Source organism: Anticarsia gemmatalis, chromosome 6 (assembly GCF_050436995.1).
Source record: "Anticarsia gemmatalis isolate Benzon Research Colony breed Stoneville strain chromosome 6, ilAntGemm2 primary, whole genome shotgun sequence".
NCBI lineage: Eukaryota > Metazoa > Arthropoda > Insecta > Lepidoptera > Erebidae > Anticarsia > Anticarsia gemmatalis.
Genome location: NC_134750.1, coordinates 1158086 through 1176579, shown reverse-complemented (window position 1 = coordinate 1176579; position 18494 = coordinate 1158086). Strand labels below are relative to the sequence as shown.

General features: G+C 35.8%; 2 protein-coding genes across 4 annotated transcripts; one reads left to right on the top strand and one right to left on the bottom strand.

Moving 5' to 3' along the window:
• The first annotated feature begins 954 nt into the window (after nucleotides 1–954).
• LOC142973448 (uncharacterized) lies at nucleotides 955–7896 on the top strand. Of its 3 annotated transcripts, none has more exons than XR_012959503.1 (8): nucleotides 955–1129; nucleotides 1203–1335; nucleotides 1679–1855; nucleotides 2258–2431; nucleotides 2783–2987; nucleotides 3204–3339; nucleotides 3793–3954; nucleotides 7765–7896. XR_012959503.1 is itself a non-coding variant. In XM_076115134.1 (7 exons), exons 1-7 carry the CDS (start codon nucleotides 1080–1082, stop codon nucleotides 3893–3895), a joined length of 978 nt encoding a protein of 325 aa, XP_075971249.1. In that variant the 5' UTR covers nucleotides 956–1079; the 3' UTR covers nucleotides 3896–3956. The 3 variants fall into 3 exon arrangements, 1 of the variants encoding a protein (XP_075971249.1); XR_012959504.1 differs by lacking the exon at nucleotides 7765–7896 and adding an exon at nucleotides 4247–5034; XM_076115134.1 differs by lacking the exon at nucleotides 7765–7896 and having other exon boundaries at nucleotides 956–1129; nucleotides 3793–3956.
• On the bottom strand, nucleotides 5476–13900 carry DCTN4-p62 (dynactin subunit 4). The gene is made up of 8 exons (XM_076115132.1): nucleotides 13697–13900; nucleotides 12187–12463; nucleotides 11632–11786; nucleotides 10451–10613; nucleotides 9607–9790; nucleotides 8921–9122; nucleotides 8438–8580; nucleotides 5476–7974 (listed from the first exon to the last, which is right to left on the bottom strand). The coding sequence occupies exons 1-8, from the start codon at nucleotides 13823–13825 to the stop codon at nucleotides 7761–7763; spliced, it is 1467 nt and encodes a 488-aa protein (XP_075971247.1). The 5' UTR covers nucleotides 13826–13900; the 3' UTR covers nucleotides 5476–7760.
• Nucleotides 13901–18494: the final 4594 nt, after the last annotated feature.

The window sequence follows — 18494 nt, the reverse complement described above, 5'->3', positions numbered from 1 at the left end:
TCGTGAGGAAACCTTGCATGCCTAAAAATTTGTTTAGTACATTTATTGAGGGCATGCAAAGTCCCCAACCCGCACTTGGCCAGCGTGGTGGACTCAAGGCCTAACCCCTCCCTCATTCCGGGAGGAGACCCTTGCCCAGCAGTGGGACATTAATGGGTTAAATTTATTTTTAAAGTCCTTGGCAACAATGGTAGTTAATGCTGTGTGGAAACCTGCCTGCCTCTCCAAATAATTTATGAAATATCATGGTTACCTACCACTTAACAGTGTACCTAACGTGATAGGTACATGATAAGAAGAAACAGCAGTGAAACAATGATTCATTATTTTTTGCTAGATTTGTCGATAATATTCCACAATAGGTACCTACTTCAAAGTAGGTACACAGTAATTATTTTAAGATACTGGTACTTAATATGAATGACTACTGATTTGATAAGAAAGAAAGAAAGGCCTTCTTTACGTCTATCCCGCACGCGCAATAAAACGGTAGGATTGTTTGTATCTATCATGAAAAATCGAAAGAGAGAAGATTTAATTACTTCGGAATAAACAATAATGTACACCAAATCGATAGTATCTGATTCAAAACATAAGTAGTTCTGAATAAGTGGGTACAAGTACCTACCTACTAACTCAATGGTTGAAGTGTAGGTAAATGAGAACTCGAAAATAATATTACTTCTACCGAGTTCGCTTCGAGTTTCGTAAGACGAGGAGAGTTCAGTAACTATGGTTATTCGTTACTTTCGTCACGTTGCCCGCTCGAACGTACAACCCGAACAAATTGGAAAGTTCGTATTTATCGTACGGCAACACGGTAAAGTATGTTTCTCCTAAATTGTAAAGATAAAATATCTTCTGTGTAGGAGATAGTGCTGTCTCAATTTTAACCATAGGAGAGAGTATGTTAGATATAGCTCATATAGTATACTGTCGATTGTCGATTTTAAGTTGTCGCGTCGAATGTAGGTTAGCTCGCTCACTCGCTCGTTCGGTTACGTTGGCTTCTTGGTTGACTGTCACTGACGAAATATCGAATATTCCTTTGTGAAAACGTAAATAAGTAATTAGGGGAAATGAAAACGAGTGCGACTCAATTCGAAACGTTAGTGGCGTTCATGGAAAAGTAAGTAGGTGTTCGTTTTTTCGAGCATATAAGCGAGAACCATGTAGTGAGTGGTCCTTTTTTATGTTTTCAGACATGGTGACCTGAACAAGCCGACCCAAGTTCCACGGAGTAAAATTGACACTATAAAAAAATGGGAAATCTTGAGACATAAGCTGAATAGAGATTCTACAGGAGATTCTAAAGGGACGGAGAAGTGGAAAAAGGTATCTTGTCAGTTCGATTGTCACCATTGCCTATCTATAATTATTCTAGTTTATCAATGTCTTTTATCTATTTTTTGAAGAACTTTGACCTAAGAATGACCTGAATACCTAAGAAGATAAAGAGAAACAAGATTTCGAGGAAATTTAGTAAAAAATTACGATTTTTATAACATCTTAGTAGTCAAATACAAATTAGTATATCTACCTAACTGCCGCCTATTTCCGGTTTTATGAAATCTTGAGAAGTTTGGGTATCTTGAAATTTGTAATACTTCTACTGTAAACAGCCTTCTTATTTTATGGGCCCTACGTCTGAAATCTACCTTTTTTATGTGTTCTAAAGGTCTGGAGTGACCTTAAGAACAACACGAAGAAGAAAGCGTCGCGGATACAGCGCGCGGTGGCCGGCGGTCCTCCCGTGCAGGCTCCGCTACACGACTTGGAGAAACGAGTGCTGCAAATACTGGCCAAACCTCAGGCAACGGGCTACACTAGTGAAATTGAATCTGAACTTTCGCATGTAAGATATTCTTAATAATCCTAGTAATCATTTTGCAAATCTGTGGAACACGTCAAACTATCCTTATGTGGTTAATTATTTCGGTTAGTGGTTATAACTATTGACGAACAAGAGTTTTCGATGTTAGTTCGATTCCCTGGTCGGATAAAGGGACATATTTTTTATTCCCTTCCTTAAACGTCGTTCTCATTTTTAATTCATGCATCGTCGAGTATGTTTTAAAAAGGCTTAGATGGCTTTGCATTCAATCAAGAACGGTTAAAAATTCTCTCCAAAATTTTTACAGAGTGGAAATCGAATTCATGGCACTAAAGTGGCTTTACGACTAGCGTAGGTAACCATTGTATGTTAGATACCACATAAAGCTATTTTTTTCCAAAAAACACATATTTTTTATTACAGGTGTGGCGTAAGGGCCTGGAACATTCTCGAAGTGATGCTCTATCATGTGACCTGAGTCTGAGTAACGATTCCACTGGAGACGCCAAACCTGGAGAGTCGGAGGAGCAGGCTGTCGGCTCGGCGGTGTCGGGTCCAGTCACTGTGTACTTTATGGAAGATGTTGATACTACTGAGGTAGTTTGTTTATTTTGTTATACTATGAGATTGTAGGGATGCGTGCGTGCATGTACGTGCATACGTGCATGCGTATGTACGAACATGCAAGTGTGTATACGTATGTGTGTACGTTTGTACGAACGTATACGTGTATGAATGTGTGCATGTAGATATAAGTATGTGTATCTGCGGTTCCTCGAACAATAATTGTTCTTGGGTTTGTTTGCCGCTTTGTCAGGATTTTTGTTTTACAAGATATTCAATAGTGCACCCATCGCGTTATTTATTAAGTAATATATTTTTGAAAAATGCACTTTGTAGTCACAACATAACTTTGAATTTACACATACTGATAGATACTTCTTTCAGATCACCTTACAACCGAACCCAGGACAGGACGTGCCTGGACAGCTCCTAGAGCCTCGAGTATCCATCATGGAGCCCAAGGCAGACCCTCGTCCCGTCAGACCGCAAGGGTACAGGCCACCAGCATATAGCCCGCCATCAAGTCCAAACCCTGCTCCAAGCCCTAGAGCGTCCACACCAAGAAAAAAGAATAGTACTAAAAAGCCAAGTAAGTTAAGCAGTTAAGTTAGTTGTTTAGTGATTCTGAAAAAAGCAACAGATCTTTTACTATCCATATAGCGACAAAAAAAATCTAGTCAATAAACTTTTGGTATAAATTTTGGTTCGAATTCGATTTTGGGTACGAACCCGCGACCTCTCCGCAATATGTAATACACACTGTAACAGGGGCAGTACAATTAAACCTTTACTTTTTACGTTTTAGAGAAAGCAGGTGCCAATCTGATGAAGATTTTCTTAAACAAGAAACTAAAAATGGAGCAGCAGAAACTAGATATAGAGAGACAAAGAAACAAGATCTTTGCACAAGTTGGAGCTGAAAAAGTGGCCGCCATTAATAGGTAACAAAATTTACCTATTTTAATAATAACTTTACCCATGACTCTCCCACGGCTGGGTAAAGGATTCCTTCCAGAAAAAGGGAAGGGGGAAGTCAATTAACTTGGCTGAGTGCGGGTTGACGATTGCATTCCTTCAAGATTTGTGTTAAAGAACTTTCAGGCTTACAAGGATTTTTCCTTTATCGTTAGAAAGTGATAATTCGTTTTGTGTACATACTTGGACTTTTGCAAATATACTAATCACAGTCATTCTAACTTCGGACGAAAAAAATCTGATTACATGTGCAACTGTTTTTGATTTTATGGTTTCGACTCCCACACGACAAACAAGTATCTACTGGTAATCAAACGATTGCTCGCTTCAAAAAAAATATTTCTACAACTATATGTATAATAATAGTCAGTTCTCATATTTTTGTATTGTAATCAAATAAAACTGTTTTCTGTTTGCAGACTCACAGATGTTCTTCAAGGCATATCAGACAAGATATTATCAGCGGGAACTTATTTAAATGACGACTATTTAAACAGTGTGTTGATACAGGCGGGTAGTTAACTTACTTTTGAGAAGATTCACATAATTCTACGTACTTCAGAATGATGGCTAATTATACTGTAAGTTGTAATTTTATGCCTAAAAATCCCTCATAATATGCCAGCTCTTCTCATCGGCCCTACCTTCCGAACTGGTGGTAAATTCACTCTCTGTATCATTGACTATCATAAGTGTCAACATTTGACCTAAATGAATAAATGATTTGATTTCATGATCAGCACGGTAAAGGATGCTTAGCTGTAGCTACTAAATGATCTCTTAAAACACGCTTTAGGTGTCATAAGCCCTTTAAATTTATCGATCGTAAATGAAAATGCGTAAAATTAGCCCATTACAGGCATTTTTTAACAGGTCAAAAAAGGTCTAAGGCCTCGGCCTCGAATTTTGCGGGCAGCGGGGCGGCGGCGGCGGCGGCGGCGCGGGAGCGGGGCGGGCAACGCGTACCTATTCTCCAAACCAGCGGGCAGATCGCGTGGCACTATAGCGGTGTAGTTTTGTGTTCGTCGTTGTGTTGTCGAGATATTTGTTTTTATTCGCGAACGAAATGTCTGGAAAACGACGTACTTTATGGTAGATGCCAGATGCCATATATTAATTAGATAACGATTTGTGTTGTCTGTCAATAATTATATCAAATACATAATGTTCGTACTTTTGTTATTACAATAACAATACATAATTTTCATAAATATAATAGACGCTTTTATTTTTAAAAAACATCGATGTTTTACACATATCGATGTTTTTGGATCGATGTTTACCGTACATCGATACTTTTGGTTCGATGTTAACATCGATGTTTTCTTAATATCGATCATCCCTACGCGGGCGGTTACCGCTGGACTGGAGTGCACCGCTCGTTGCCCGCTCCCGCGCCGCTGCCACGCCGCTGTTTTCGAGAACCGGTCCATTTGATTTTACGCATAAGATCCTGCCGCTCCCGCGCCGCCGCCGCTGCCGCCCCGCTGCCCGCAAAATTCGAGGCCGAGGCCTTAGGCTTTAAGTCACTTATGTAGTAAATATAATTGTTTAATTTATAGTCACATTCTTAAAGAATACTGTATTTAAGATTAAATTAAAGTAAAGACTGATTAAGAATAAGTATTTCGAGTTAGAAATTGATGTGATTTAGAACAATTGAATTGTTGTTTGTTATGAGCACATAGTAATGCTTTTATTAAATATGTAAGTATATAAAAATACTGTGATTCTATTGTTAAAATAAAATGTTATTAGCTATCATAGGTAGCTAATAAAATATTGTTTTTTTTTCAATCTTTTGTACCTTATCCTTTGTATAAAATCCTATCTCGCCATGATAAATAAACATACTTACTATAGTGTTGGATAGCTTATCCTGTGGATAGCGTAATAGCAATCGCATAATTAAATAATAATCAGTTGAAATTCAATTGACATACTTTTCAATTGATGTCTGAAAAAAAGGAGTCCCGAACGACAATGTCATATTTAAAAAGAGGCCCAGTTTTTTTGTCAGTACTTAAGCAGTAAATCCAAATACTTGGATATTATGAGTTAACTGCATTGCATAAGGTTTATGAGTATAATAAAAGCTCAAGTTATGTTCAAAATATTTAATTCAGCTAAATATGTTCAACCGATAATACTAGCGATCGTACAAAACGTGCAAAACTGCCACAAGCGAATACGCGAAACTATTGAGAACTTAGCTTATCTTAACAACTATTAAATAAACTATAAAAAATAAATATTAAACTAAAATCTCGCTTAAAACTAATGGCGAAGCGAGATGAACTTATGACCAACCCAATATTATATGAAGAAAATAAAAAAACAATTCGTTTAAGTAGGTACTACGTTTTAATAACTGCAATGAAACTGCGAGATGGTTATCACTTCAGTTAAAATGTTAGATTAAAAACTTTTTTGACGGCCAGATTCTAAATCCAACTCGAAAACCTATGAACCTTTGAAAATCATTAGTGTCAGTATTTGTCCTTAATTAATAAAATACATGATTATGATATTAAAAAATGGTAAAATTTCGCCGATCACTTGAATTAAGTTTGGCTATTTTAATATTTTAATGTTAAACCTCTTCTAACAAACAAATTGTTCTTTAGCTCCACAAAGTCCACTTCGCTTCGCCACAGTTCACACAAGGAATAAACCGATTAATTTCATTAGAACAAGCGTTTAGGCACGTTATTTGTGTACGTAGCTGCTATAGTTAATATTCGATATTATACATAATATACACTCTATCCACCACTGCACAGATAAAACATGGGTTTAATACTAAATAGTTAAACGAGTCTCACCCCCGGTTTCTGAGGTACATTTAGCGGTAGTTTATCTATTCAATAGCGTTTAAGCTCATATAAAAACGACAGTTTAAATAGATAAACTACCGCTAAACGTGCCTGAGAATCCGGGCTTTAAACGGGATGAAAATCGTAGCGGTACCTTGCCTTGTTACCCGACGTTTCGACCGACTTACTTCAGCCTTGGTCGTGGGTGTACTAACTACCGTTTAGCAATTTAGTTTTATGTATACAAACCGCTATAGTTTGGAGTTTAACACTGGTTTAGTTAAAAGATACACATAAAATCTGAGAAACAGCAATAATTCCACACTTTTAAAATAAGTGAATAGTGTTAGAATCTGTTAACAGTTTCTTAAAGAAAACTGTTGTAAGTAAATCAATTACGTGCACTTGATATGCACGTAAGTTATGCGACAACGTGCTTGTGCGTCCACGCGCAATGGATGTACGTGCGTACATAGAAACTTTTTAATTGGTTTTATCATGTATGCTTATTGCTCGTGCCGTTACACTAACTCGCTCACACTAATAGGTTTCATGAATGATTTCTTACATTATCACACTCTTACCATACGTCAGACATAGTTCACTAGTATGCAACGGCTCGACTTTTGTTAGTTACACATTATACATTAATGTCATGTAAAATCCTTCTAAATTATCGTGTTATTTTAGTGTTATTTATTTTTACTTTATAATCTCACCATGTTAAGCCTGCTCAGGCGGAATTTATACATTGCACGAGGCCCAAAAACTATGCGCATTTTAGTTTATTTTACAAAAATGTTCTCTGCATGATTATAGTTTCTTTATACATATATGGAAATAAACAAGATCACGCACTTTTTTCGTTCTAATATAATTTAAAAACATTTGTACCTGTGGTAGAAAGAAAGGTAATGACTACATGATATTTTTTATACAAACTGTGATAAATAATTGTGTATTTTCTTTTTACCGTATAGCTATTGTTCCCTACCTAAGCCTTTACAAGCCGAAGCGAAAATCTCAGTCATTCATACTGTTTAACGCGTAATATCATTTATATACTTCTCTATATAATATACTTATATTTAAGTAATATGTACATATACAGGCATAGTGCTTGACTGTGATATTTATGCCTTTATATATTAATATTTCATTGTTCATACGCTTCGAGCACTTCGTGCAGAAAGAGGTAACAAATAAATTAAAGAGTTTCTGGTTTCAATTTTCAAACGCATTCAATATTGAATAAATAAAAACACACTCATTCTTGTTACTCAGCTTTTGATCGTAATATATACCTAAATTTGCGTTTGATACGACGCCATAACTCAAAAGTTTACACCAAAAACATGATTGTATGGAATCTTCGTAATAATTTTTCAATTATAATTATAACAATTTTGTTTTCGGGCTTGAAAGATGCAAGCGTACACGTATACGATATTGCACGCTACACTCCATATTCATGCCAACAAAATGTCATTAAAACAGCTAGTACCGTCAAATTTGCCTCAAAATTTCAATCAAACTCTTTAAAATATTCATCACCTCTTTTCACAATTGTTCTAGTTGGAGCTAACAGTGCCCAGGTCGATGAGCACGGTGGTGTAGAGCGTGTGGTCGCGGTGCAGCGCGGAGTGCGCGGCGGGCGGCACGGTGTTGCGGTACGAGTACTGCAGGCAGATGGCGGCACTGGCCGGGACTCCGCCCTGCACCTCCGCCGGAGTGTCCACTTCCAGCCGGAGGGCTAGCTTGTTGGATTTACGCCACATTATTATACTGAAATAGAAAATACACGCTTAAAGAAAGTAATCGGTATCAATAACTAAAAATCTATGCCAATTTTAACGGGTATAATCGCTTAGCGATTACATCACCCTCTGTTTCTTGTGTCTTCATATTATTTATGAGATACAAGGTAGTTTTTGATTAAGGTTTTACTATTTCTAAATTAGTATTTAGGCTGTACGCTAACTTTAATGATTGGAATTAAAACGGTGATGGAGTTATTTATTTTAACGCACGCTACGTATTTATTTTATGACACGCAAACATTATTAACAAAGAAAAACAAGCCTGGAGAAACTATTGGTGGATCCAAATGTATGTATGCTGTGACTTTATCGAACTTATACTTTCTGCGCGCAGAATAAGGGGCAAGTAGTTTAACTTTGTGCTTTGAACACCGCCTATAATAGTAATAAAGACCGTATACGTAGTTTACACGTAGTTTATTACATACTCGTTAGTGTCATGTTGCGCATCGTCGTCATACTCGGCAGCGTCATCCCGCTGCGCCACCGTCAGCGTGACGCCGGGTGACGTCACGCGTGACGTCACACTGTAGCGCGGGGGACGCTCGATCGCCTTGTACGACGATGTGTCCTGGGGAATAAACATTACATGTAGATATGACAATTTTTTTCCTTTCTGTAAAAGCCTTAACTGTAAAGATCGGCACACCCTTCTCACATAATATTGTATACTCAGCTTGCGTCCGCGAGGTTCATTAGATAACTTGTTCTAAAGTGCTTTTACTGACACACGCCTCTAAGCAGAATTCAATCAAATCCAGCCGATTCTAAAGTATCCCAGTGTTACCATCCGTCGAAATTAAAAATACTATGACATAAGTCATTTTCTAACCTACTTTTATTATTACCCAATATAATATCAACTATTAAAAAAAATAACAGTAACAGTAATAACATGAATAAACGCTCACTTTATCCAAATTGAGCGATCTCTCCAAGCTCTTCTCGATGCTCTTAGGCTCGGTTTCCTCGGGCGGCGGCAGGTCCTCGGGCTGCAGCAGCTGCACCGTCATCTCGTGTCCCGTGGGGTTCGACAGCTTCAGCAGCAGCGCCGACTTGTGCCCCGCGCGGACCGGCTCCTGCGATATTACCTTCACTTCTGGCACGTGGTAACTGGAGGCAAAATAGAACCTTACTTATGTAGAGTTTAAAGTACATTGTTGAAGAGTTGTACTTCAAGTTCTTGATTTTTGGATGTGATTGCTTAAATTTTGCTGAAAATAGCAATAATACTGTGCGGAGTTTAAATCTGACTGCTCATAGAATTAGAATAATATAAAGACAGTTTTTTTGCTCATAACTCAGTAAGACAATAGATCGATAAATCGTGGTCAGCATTAGTCAGACACACACACAGAACTGATACAACTTGTTTAAAGATCACAGTTTTTCTAGAAAATTGGTAAGAGTTTTTTGGTTTTTGGTGGCAAAACTCACAACCAATTTTGAAATTAATCTGGGATGGGACCCTAGTTCTTAATAGTTAAGTTCTACTCAATAAACCTAGTACCCATATTCACGACAATGGTGACGATTAGTGTTGTAAAAATATCCATAAAGTAATGAAAGCTATTGTATAAGGACAATGTATACTTACTATGCAAGCAACTCAATCTTAAACTTGATGGAGCCGGGGTTGTACTCGGGCTTGGTGAGGTTGTGGTCACAGACCCGGCAGCGCTGACTGCGCTTCACGCTCAGCAGCTTGGCCAGCGGGTGCAGCCGCGACACAGAGCTAGGCTGCCACTCCGGTGATGCCAGCCGCTGGGGCATGCTTGTTACTGGAGCAAAATAATAATACAATAAATAAACAAACAACAGAAATACTTTACTTCTTTAATGGCTGCTACACACATGCCGCCGGCACATGCCGCGCAGAGCTGTCAAATGTTCAAACTTCGAATCAATTGCTCGAATGTTAGGAACAAATGACACCGGCAAGCCGCGTAGCCCGCCGGTACCGTGTGTAACAGCCCTAAGAGTTGCAAACACTAGAAATGTGACATCTTAAATTTGCAAAATAAAAATATTACGAAACTTTTTTGGAACATACATACATGTTCAACAGCGTGCACGTATGTATACGTACGTGTACACGTAGTCGTTAGGTAAATATTAGTGATACAAGCAATAGTATTTTTAATTTACTGATTATGAAAAAACTACTTTTTATATAGTCTAAGTTACCGTTAAACATTGTATTCTAATTAGCAGTTACATGCAAATGGTTCGGATAAAAATAATACAAAAGCACGTCGTATCACAAATTCTTCTTATTGTCATTTAAAGAAGTTTTAAAAACGTCAACATATGCCACGACCACTGCAAGAGTCAATAACAGAAGTAAATCCAAGTCACTTACTCTGATTCATTTTGACTTCTTTAGTATAGAAGCGACTAGTCAAATAAAAGAAGTAGATCCAAGTTGTATAACCACTTACTCTGATTTAAGTTGACCTCCTTAGTATAGAAGTCTTCAGGCAGTTCCTCCACTTCAGCACTAGCCTGGCTCGGTACAAAGCTGGCTATAGCTGATGAAGAGCTGTCGCTTGAAGGAAGACCGGCGATGTTGCGTGCCATCGCGCCGGTTAGACCTGTCTTGTCCTAGGGTAACAAATAGGTTATTGTGACATTGTTTAATATATCATTTAATGTCATCGAAATAGTATATCTTTAGTTTGTGTACTTGACTAAAGCTTATTTTAGTCCATGCCAAATAACGCTATTTTATAGACTGATTTAATTAGGCGAATTTAATTAGCTAAAATTTGATTTAGTGTAACCTGACTCGAAAAGTAGTGTTCGCAATAATTCCCGTATTCTATTATATAAAAAAATATGCAATGATTTATCTTTGAACATGTACTATGACTTAGATTTTGTTCTTAAATTCCAATTTAAACTCAGAAATATCTTGTTATTTAAATATATTTTACATTTATTTATTGAAGTAGAAGACACCAGTGGACAAACAACAATATCTTATTATCAATTCATTCACATCCTGCATTTTGCTAAAGTACTAGTAACAATATAAGTACAAGTAATTATGTGACAAATGGGATGGTTCGTGTAATAATGTGCTCTCTGAACTGTGAAGGCCCTCTTTTGATAGGAAAGTAGTCCTTTGAAGTGAACCAGGTCATGCATTACAACTATTAAGTTAGTTCTTCATTGTTAATACATTTTGTAATCTTATGTACTTAAGATGAGTATTATTGCGAAGTTTGCAAGGATTTTCATTTGTTAAATTAATATACTTGGAAATGTTTTATTTATGTACAAACTTTATGTTCTTGTTTGCCATGGCTTTTTGAAAGGAGAAAACCTTTGACCTGCTTATTAGCAGGTCAAAGGATTTACATATTAAACACACTGTAACAAGTTGGTAAGAAGATGCACAAAAGTATCTAATAATGACCCAATATAATCGTAATCCTCAGACAGTATGCAAGCATCTATAGAAACAAATACCAGACAACTCACACACTCATCTGATTACAAACTAGTGCTCTTTACGCAAATATTTGTCCTGGTTGCGTTTCGACTCACGCGGTGCAGTTAATTGATCAATCAAAATATGAATTTGCTGCTAAGTACTGTACAACAATTGATAACTTACAGTGAGTGTAATATATTTTCCTCTAATGTTAAACTTCTTCCTCTCTCGTTCGATCTTCTCCTGCTTCTCTTGCAGTGCAATCGCCTTGTAGTAGTCGAGGAGCTGGTTCACGCGCGCCGCGAACGGGTTGGTGCGCTCTGGCCAGCCACCTGATGCTGCAGACAAAAATAATCATAGTGTTACTAGGGTGATATTTTAAAATTCTTGTTAGGTTCCATAGAAAGGAGGACGGGAGATGTTATGGTTTCCAGTGTATTTTTTGGTCTGACAAAAGTATCAGCTATCAGCTAATGCCTACACCTAGTGTGACAAATGATCAAATAACCCATGACACAATAAGACATTAGGCTTTAAGAAGCTATTTGTCTTTATGGTGCTAAAAAAATATTGTGAGCCATCTTGTATAGAAAGTCTATTAAGTAATTACTGGTAATTTTTTTCTGTGAATGTAAAGTGTGTAGGGTGGCCCAGTCTACACAAGATGATCTTTAAAATATTATTATTTGTTAACATTTATGACACTAGTTTCTTACAGTGTACTAAGCATTTACTAACCTACAGGCTGATCTGGTATCCCAACATCCCTGGAAGTCCACCGACAGTTGAAACACGACAAATAATACATCTTCTTAGGTTGTTTACTCTCAACTTTCGCATCTCCCCCAGCCGCTGGGTCCTGGACCACTTGTCTTGGCTGTGCCATGGTGGCTCTGGTGGAGAGAGTGTGGAAGCAACTGGGACAGTCGAAGCAGCTGCTGCACCGGTTCTTCTTGAGACGAGCCTCGGATGATGGCATGTTCTCCAAGCAGTTTGCACAGTAGTGAGAATCAACCTAGTGGAATAACATAAGGATTGGATAGTAATTATATAGATGACTAGCTGACCCGCGCAACTTCGCTTGCGTCACCTAAGAGAATGAGTCAAAATTTTCCCCGTTTTTGTAACATTTTTCGTTGCTACTCCGCTCCTAATGGCCGTAGCGTGATGTTATATAGCCTAAAGCCTTCCTCGATAAATGGTCTATCTAACACTGAAAGAATTTTTCAATTCGGACCAGTAGTTCCTGAGATAAGCGCGTTCAAACAAACAAACAAACAAACAAACAATCAAACAAACAAACAAACTCTTCAGCTTTATAATATTAGTATAGATTGATCAAAAGATTGTTTCAGTGCTGCCCTACAAAAGGTCTTGGGTATAGTAATGGTAACCAACAGTTTGGTTTGATAAATTGTATGAATGTAAATGAAGCAAAAGAAGTTTGTGAGTTTCTTTTATCTACAAGTGGAGTTTTTTGGCCTCTGCCTACCCCAGAGAGAAAAATACATGATTCACTGTTGGTGTAAATAAAAATAAAGCTTCTCCAAAAAGTACTGGATTAACAATGTTATTTTAAGACAATTCTCGTAAATATAATAATCTTACATAAAAATTAGATAGTTATTGACTGGTTGATTACTCATACAATAAGGGTCAATGATTTGAATTGTGCTCAAACTGTGGAGTCAACCCTGTTTAGCAAAAGCTTTAGTAAACCATAAAATTGCAATTTATAGCGATAATATGCAAATTAACTACCTGTGTCACTGAAACTGAAAGGTTCAAGACTTTTGTATTGATTTTAGCAGATTGTATGAATACTTTGATCAATAACTACAAGATTATTGATATATGTTTAAATATAAATCAGGAAAAAGAATATAAATATATTTATAACATAGCATTAATTGCTTAAAACTTGTGAGAGATGACAAACAAAGAAAAAGCAACTTTAGTCCTAGCTTCTTCCATTCTCTCATCACTAACACATAATTACAGTGTTAAATTATAAATTTGTATGAAGAGATGTAAGGAATGTTACTATATTTCACAAATTAAGCACCCTAGTTAAAAGGAAAGGTGTGTCAAGTTGAAGAATTTATACAATTTTAATGAGAGTTCTCACAGTATAATACTTATGTCACGTTCGTTAACGATAGCCTAGATAATTAAAAACATATTTTATAATAAAAATTAACAATTTCATCACGTATTTATTCAGCAAAACAATTAAAAAGTGGGTTACCTCATGACAGATGCAAAAACCGCAGCGGATTTTCAAACAATGCCGGCAGAAATAAAGACTCGTGATCGGCTTCAATTGTCCACATGAACAAATATACTTTATATAATCTGGCTGTGTTAAATAAGCCATGTTTTATAAATATTTTAGCCTTAGAAAAGAGATTCTATGCAAATACAAATACGAATCCACTGACACTAGCTTCGATGACAAATACTGACATGACATTTGACATTGACAGCAGATGATGTCATTTTGATCGGTTCGGAAACGTGTTAAGATTTTTTTCAATTTTCTACAAAGAATGATACCTAATAATTGATATGAGACACCTAGCCGATAGTTATTTACAATTCTAGGTTGAAATTATTAAAACATTTATAAGTTCCGAACTATGTTGGAGTCCGCTTCCAGTGTCAACGGGTTTGCTGAATAGCAGTGTTTTACAAGAAACGCTTCCGCAAGTACCCTTCCGCAGGGAAGCTTATAAAAGAACATAAATTGGTAAAATGAGTTTTTTTTTATATGATAAGCTTCTTTAATATGATAATCTAATGCGATTTAAATAGCTATAGGTATGAAACATAGAGTAGTTGCATGCTGCAGGTAGTTTCAAAGGAAGTACATGTAAACAATGAATAATTCCAAGCCTGTTTATTAAATGATACTCTCTTACGTAACGCTTACCAATCGAATTATCAATTTTCGCAATATTGACCGACATTTTCCTATAATTACAATTACATCGTGAGTTTTTCAGGAAGTTCGTGTGTATTTCCCTAATTAGTATTTTAATTGTTTTGGAATGTAATTACTGTTGCAAAGTGTGTGTTTCACAATATTTGAAATGATTCTTATTTATTTATCCTGCTTAGTAACACAATACAAAGTTATAAATCCATTTATTTGATTGAAAAATATCAACAATGAATGCCTTTTTAAATGAGGTTATTGGGCCTAGTTTTAGGCGCAAAATTCCATTAATTGTGTTAGCAGAACACGTTCAACCTAAATATGTCATTTGGTTTTCAAACAAAATTAATGCGAGGATTCTTCACACGCATCGTCGTGGCGCGAATTTTAACTGAGCGCCCAGGGACGGATCAGGGCCTGTAGTAAATTAAGCGCCATTTAATTGTTTATAATTCTGTCTTGTTTGTCCTAATACCATAGTCCTAAACAATACCTTATTCTAGTGATTATCAATGATAGAGGAACAAGCGACTGTGTTTCTTGGTCATTGTTTATAAATCGGACATCCTCTAACTATAACATCCATTAAGAATTTATTATAAAAAACTCGGCAACGAATTAGGGTCAATATGGGGATCAAAGGAGAAACATCTAAGAACCAATCATACCTGTGACGTTTTCGAGGCGGACTAGAGGCTCAAATGTAAGCATGTATTAAGTATCAATCAGTAAATCATTTCGTAAGTTCGATTTTTCTTAACTACCTACTTTGAAAATGAATCATCGTCCGATTTCTGGTTTCGAAGCGGCAAATAAATTCAGATTCCGAACGAAATCTACATGTGTAACAAATCGCATTGATGCTATTAATCATGTAATGATTGATTTTAATAAATTATGTAATTCAATGTTCGTAATATAAACTCATCTCATGGATATTTTGTTTCATAATTTCGAACGATTGTAATTTTTTCTGATGAAATCATGTCAAACAATATCTATTGGCCTAAAAAAATAAGTGTTAAGACGCGCTAAGTCGATTTAGTAATAGATATTAAACGATTTTGCAAATAAGCATGTATTAAGTAGATTTTAGGCTGGTTGAAGATCTTTGTGTTTCATCATAGAATAACTAGGGCACACAACGCATTACTGTCTTCGTGGTTTGTGAACCACAGGGCTCTTTGCCGAAATATCTAGGATTTGATTCACTGTACGAATATAATAATTAAATTTCTTATATTTCTTGTAATTACCAGCAACCCGGACGTTAGTAACATAAGGTTTTGATGATGTGAGATCAAGAATACACTTTGACGAAAACTTGCGTCGTATAATACGTAAGTATCTACACTTCTCACTTCACTTTCTTGTATAACAAGCGTGATGTTAAAAGAAACTCGAATTGGATATAAGTAATAAAATCTATGCTTTATAATCTAACGGTGCGTATAAACAGTTGCTAATATAATTCAAAGTCCGTCCCTGCGCCAACTCTTTAGGTCTTTTAAGGTATGTCAGCAGGAACCTCGTCCAGACCACTGCTTTCTAATGTCGTAACTCGTAATATATTGCGAAACGTTCGATGGAACACTTATGTCATGTATTAATTACTGCCAACACCGTTGTTCGTCATTAAATACCCCATTGGTATGTCACTGGAATTCACTGTGGGAATATTTTGTAGAATACGTACCTGGTCATAAGTAGGTAATGAAATCATGGGAAAAATTTATCTTTTTTTGTATTTTACAATCTTGATTTTGATGTTTTACCCGTAAGTTAGTTACTCAAATTTAACGAGGGGATGGAGGGCTCAATGACCATACAGCAAGACTATTAATCTGATCCACAAATAGTTGATTGATTGTACTGTACGTCTTTTGTTGCTTTGCTTGCTAAATTGATTTCCAATAAACCGAAATGATTTTCAATTAGGTACCTACTTATATACTTTTACTCTTTTCTTACGGTAATTAGGTCATTCATCCAATTAGTCACTTAACCCTCAACGGCCCATATACATTTTGCATTTTTATTGTCGTATTATTTCTAAACGAAGTGTAACGTAACGATGAAACCTATTTTTTGATATTCCGTATATGGGCCTAGATGCGGTAGAGGACTAAGGATACATTATCAAACGTCAAAAAATATAGTTTAAGGAAAATACCTATAGGCACAAGTAGAGCAGGTGATCCTAATTAATTCAATTTAAAACAAAAAATCTTAATTTAAATGCATAAATGCAACTATTCAAATGTTCGTATAAAAAAGCGTGATTCGTGTGAACCAATGAATATTAAACGATATCATTATTATTTTATTATACACGTGAATTGAAAGAAATTCGGTCAAAAGTTCGCAAGTGAAATGACATAATGTTTGGTTTTACTTAAATATTTTGCGAAATACGTCCGACATGAACTGTTTAGCCGATGACTTTTGTAAAACTATTATATAATTAGAAAAAGACTCATTGAATTACTATTACTCTTCATAAATGCTATTAAATCGTGTCTTCTTTTATCGTAGGCCATGGTCAATGACCTGTGCAAGCTAGGTACATTAACATTTTAATGATCTATTCAAGAGCTAGATTTTATGAAAGCATTCTGTCAAAAAACTCGAAATAGTAATAGTCTTTTTTTTACTGTCAATGGTCTATCGGATTAAATTATTAACATTTTGGATGGTCATCGCAGACGCAGGAGACCCAAACGAAAATGGTGGGATGACCTGGATGCATTTGAAAAAGACTGGGCGGACTTGGAAGGAAAGGGTGGAAGCCTTTGCCCAGCAGTGAGACACTTAATCAGACTTAGGAAAAAAACATTTGGGCTGCAGTAAATTACACTCCAGAGACAAAAATAGGGATATTTTTTATAGTTAGTTAAATTATATGTATTCCGAGCATAGCCACAAATTCCGTATTTCAATAAGCAGCTGCTGTTTGTGTCAGCCATCGTAATTAATTTAAACACGATAAAATAATGAACACAAATCATATAATCTTTTTCATAATATCATTGTGTCACCGATCATAATCATTTACATTAAAATTATCAGTGATTTTATGGGAAAAGTCAAATACTCTCGCAGAGAATGTGTCAATTGCGAGTCTATTGGTTATTGGTCAATAATATTTTATCTAACTGGCGGAAATAATTATCATACATGGTTTGCTAAAAACCTAAAAAGCTTATTGATTTCGTCACTTTATTTGCGCGCTGTGTCAATAATTTGTGGATTCCGTGATCCTAATTGTTTAGTTCAATAGTGAAACATACTTTTTATTCCTTCTCTATGTTCGTACTTCGTAGCTTATAAATTGAAGTGATGATAACTGCATTATAACCCTGGCCAGTTACAGCCGTGAGGAAAAAAACCTACTGAAATTAAAATTTAACTACGATGAATCTTTTTTATTTCAGACACAAGAACGATTATAAGGCTGTACCTACCTATCTACCTATTATCTATTTTAACCAATTTATCTAAAATATTATAACATAAGTGAATACCTATATCAACAGTAAAGTTCAGTTATAGCAATGTATTAAAATCAATAGAGCTCAATTATTCATAAAAGCTGCTATCAGCATGCAAATTATCGTCTAATATAAATATCTAGTATACCTACTGATTACATTACAGTTTCACTAAATAAGGATAAATCAATCGATTTAAATTGGTAATACTTTGCTAACGATTCTATTAGTGCTTATGAGTCAGATCAATGTTTTAATATCTCATTTTGAATAGGATTTCATTGCCAAATTTTGTAATGAATAATATAAAATTAACATGTGTTCCAGTTTAGAGAAATGTCTGTCACATACCAGAGTTTGAATAGGATATATTTATTCATTGCTTAATTTGGGCCCAATATTTACACATCTTTGTGTAATCATGGAATATTTTTGACAGTTTCTCGTAACTGTAGCTATGACAAAATCTGATCTATACAACAACCACCTATTTAATTTTATTAAAAGAAGACAACTCCCGCACTAAGAAATATTTACAATTATTGTAGGCCTGAATATAATTATAAATATAGATAATATCATACCTTTTTCCCATAGGGGTGGGCAGATACCAAAGA